This window comes from Nannospalax galili, unplaced genomic scaffold (genome assembly GCF_000622305.1).
Source record: "Nannospalax galili isolate Female #2095 unplaced genomic scaffold, S.galili_v1.0 scaffold199, whole genome shotgun sequence".
In the NCBI taxonomy this organism is placed as follows: Eukaryota; Metazoa; Chordata; class Mammalia; order Rodentia; family Spalacidae; genus Nannospalax; species Nannospalax galili.
The window spans coordinates 1,680,684-1,684,533 of NW_008343559.1; the positions used below are offsets into that span (position 1 = coordinate 1,680,684).

At 49.6% G+C, this 3,850-nt stretch overlaps 1 protein-coding gene across 2 annotated transcripts in view; it reads left to right on the forward strand.

Moving 5' to 3' along the window:
* Nucleotides 1-3,850, forward strand: part of Wnt5b (Wnt family member 5B) — a 134,539-nt gene that overhangs the window by 125,695 nt on the left and 4,994 nt on the right. For both annotated transcript variants that reach the window (XM_008839751.3, XM_017799812.2), the window contains one exon: nt 986-1,278. In XM_008839751.3, coding sequence (XP_008837973.1) covers nt 986-1,278 — 293 coding nt within the window. The remainder of the gene's footprint in view (nt 1-985; nt 1,279-3,850) is intronic.

The window sequence follows — 3,850 nt, forward strand, 5'->3', positions numbered from 1 at the left end:
TACAGGCTTTAGGGATCAGCCATACCCAGATCAGCCACAACCAGAACTTTTTTTTTTTTGGCTTTTTAGACAGGGTCTCCCTGTAGCCCCGCTAGCTGTCCTGGAACTATGTAGACCAGGCTGGCCTCGAACTCACTGAGATCCTCCTGCCTCTGCCTCCCAAGTGCTAGGACTACAGGTGTGTGCCACCATGCCCAGTCCCTTGGGTGTATTTGTAGGACTGGAGTTGCTGAGCCACCAGAGAACTCTTGTTAAACCCTTTTGAGTTGCCACCAAACTATTTTCCCAAAGCAACTATACCCATAACATTCCCACTGACAGGATGACAGACATGCATCATGGGAGTTTTTAAGTGGATTACTACAGCAATAAAAAAGGAACATAGTTGGGACCCTCCGTGTCTGAAACTTCAGGTGCTGTGGTGCTCTTGAATTGGGAGACAGTGTTGGGGCCCAGGGAAGAGAGCAGGAAACAGCGGGATTATTCTAGACAGGGCTGGTCTGGTTAACTTTCTATTCCTGGCCTCTACCATTATCTAGCCAGACAGTGGTAGCCATGAAAAAGACAGGCCTATGGATGCATAGCTCATGGGAAGGTGAGAAATTATGTCTGAAGGAGCAGCTCTTGCTTAGGTTCTGTTCCCATGAGTCTCATTCTGTTAGTCCCATGTGGTCTGTAAATTACAGGAAGCCCATTTTTCCTCTACTTCAGGCTCCCTCCTGGGAGCCAATCTAGAGTCCTGTAAAGTACAATGGGTGGACTAGGCCTAGAGGATGTCATAGGGCAGAGCTAGGCCCAAGAGGCAGAGGTAAGAAAGAGACAAGGTCAGCCCACTGTAAAATTTCCAACCATCAGTGTCATGGGAAGAGCAAGCATTCCCCAGGACACTGGATCCCATGGGCGGTGCCACCACTAAGCAGAGGGAAGGAGAGGCCTCCATAGAGGTGGGTGACCTGCTTACCACCTACTCTGTGCCCTCTTGCAGGCAGCCGGGAAACCGCCTTCACCTATGCTGTGAGTGCTGCTGGTGTGGTGAATGCCATCAGCCGTGCTTGCCGAGAGGGTGAGCTGTCCACTTGTGGTTGCAGCCGGGCCGTAAGGCCCAAGGACTTGCCACGAGACTGGCTGTGGGGTGGCTGTGGGGACAACGTGGAGTACGGCTACCGCTTTGCTAAGGAGTTTGTGGATGCTCGAGAGCGAGAGAAGAACTTTGTCAAGGGCTCAGAGGAGCAGGGCCGAGCCCTCATGAACCTACAGAACAATGAGGCTGGTCGCCGGGTAAGCTATCTCCATCTCTTGACTGGTCTAGCCCAGGAGGCCAAGGGTGCTGACCTTTGTGCCCTTGCTATTGAACCAGTCTCTTCCCAGGTGCACTATTTCTAGTGTGCACATATGAGTGCCATTTTGTTTGGGGGGGAGTCTTCCTGTAGCCCCAGCTGACCTAGAACTCACTCCATAGATCAGGCTGGCCTGTATTTCACAGAGATCTGCCTGCTTCTGCCTCCTGAGTGCTGGGTTTAAAGATATGTACCACTACTCCCGGCTACTTTTTTTCCCCAGGTAGCCTATTTTGTGTTTGTTTTTTTTTAAATTGGATCTTACTAAATTGTCCAGGCTGGCCCCAAACTCCTGGACTCAAAGCCATCTTCTTGCCTCAGCCTCCTAGGGGCTGGGACTACAGATGTATATCACAGCACCTGACTCCTGATTGTCACTCTTCTAACTATCACTTCAGAGGACATCTGTCCCTCTACGCCTGAGGTGAAATGTTTGGATCAGAATTCCAGACAGAGTGCGGCACCTCCTAGTGATTGGAAGTTTAGGCCGTTAGACCTGGCCTAGGATTTATGGTCTGTTACAGGATCAGGGAAGCGCAGGGCTGACTTTTAAGAGCTGCTGTCTTGCAGAGTCACAGCCCACAGCACATTCAGAGATAATACACACGGGGAGGTTTTGGACAGAAATGGGAGAAAAAGACAACCATGTTTTAAGCCTCGGGTTCAGTAGACGCTGAAACACAGGTTTCTTGTCTGCAGAACACATTTCCCGTGTTGCATGATGGGCACATAAGCTCCTTTTCTGCAGCATTGTCAACAGAGGACCTTCCCTTTGAGAACCGCTGCCCCACCATAGCTGATGACTTTATCTGCTGGATTCCCACCTTCCATCCTTTCTCAAGATAAGGCATCTATAGTCCCAGCTACTCAGGAGGCTGAAGCTGAACTAGGCTGGAGATTAATACAGAGGCAGGCAGGCAGCATAGAGAGACCCTACCTCAAAACCAAAACCAAATGTTTCTTAGTTCAAAGTCTTTCCCACTCCCCACAGGACCTCCTGTACCTGAAATACAGTGCAGCATTCTATACTTTTCTCCAGGTATCCCAACCCTACTTTTTATCTGAGGAAGGGCAGATATACTCATATAATTCTTTGTAGCGCCCCTTACTGAGCTTTTGGAAGCTGTGCATATGTGGCTGTGCAGAGACACTCTCATGGTGCCTCCTAATAGGGAGGAAGAGCTCAACTTCACAGGAGAGACAGGGGCTGTGTCCCTTTGCTTTGAGCTCATATCTGGCACTGTGGCAAATGTCAAGCACCAGGCGGCATCCTGACCTGTGCTGGAGGTAGAGGAGAGATCACCGCGTCCCTTCACAGTTTGACCCCACTTTTTGTTGCTTCTTATTTTATTGCCCTTGATTGTTTGTACCGATATCTGCTGTCTTCCCCTGTCTGCCTGGCCTCTTGATGACCTCTTTCCTGCCTCCTTCTGTCTGTCTCCCCGGCTACCTCCCAGATTGCCCACCTCTTCCTCAGCCCTTTATCTCTCCATCTGCCACAGGCTGCTCCAGGATGGGAATTCTTGTCCCTTTATGTTTTTTTTAATCCCTTTCCAAGGAACTCCAGCCATCAATCACCATCTGGGAGGAAGGTATTTTTAACTTCTACTCACAGGTGCAGAAATTCTCCAGGGAACACTGCACGGTGACAGAATTGAAAATATTTCAGATTGGTTCTTGAAGACCAGATTAAGCAAGCAGGACAACAGATTGTGATTTGAATCTTGACCACAGCATAAGTCCTGGGCGCATGCTCTGACAGAAGGCTTTCTGGACTTGTGAGAACTCTGGTAGCTCCCTCCTGAATATTAGAGGCAAGCTAGCAATTGGTGTTGCATGGCCACACAAAGATTTCCATGCGGATAAAAAGACCTGGAAAGGGCTGGAGAGATGGCTCAGTGGTTAAGAGCACTGACTGCTCTTGCAGAGGACCTGGGTTCAATTCCTAGCACCCATATGGTGGCTAACAACTGTCCATAACTCCAGTTCCAGGGGAATCCAACACCCTCTTCTGACCTCCGCAGGCATTGCACAACATGGGTGCACTTACATACACTCCTACACATAAAATAATAAACCACCAGGCGTGGTGGCACACACCTTTAATCCCAGCTCTTGGGGAAGGCAGAGGCAGGCAGATCTCTGTGAGTTCAAGGCCAATCTGGTCAACATAGCAAGTTCCAGGCCAGCTGGGGCTATAGGGAGACCCTGTCTCAAAAAGACCAAAATAATAATAGAATTAGGAAAAAGAGAAGCCGGTGCCTGATCCTTGTGACATTACTGTCAGATACCAAGTGTGACACTATGAGCAGGCCTGGGAGAGGAACTTTGTATTACCAGGGGGCAAGACATAGGGTCTCCCTATATAGCCCAGGCTAGCCTAGAACTTGCTATGAAGACTAGGCTGACCTTGAATTTACAGCAATCATTCTGCCTCTGCCTTCTGAACACTAGGATTACAGGCATGAGTCACCATGCCCAGTTCTAAAAACATTTGGGGCGGGGGGGGGGGG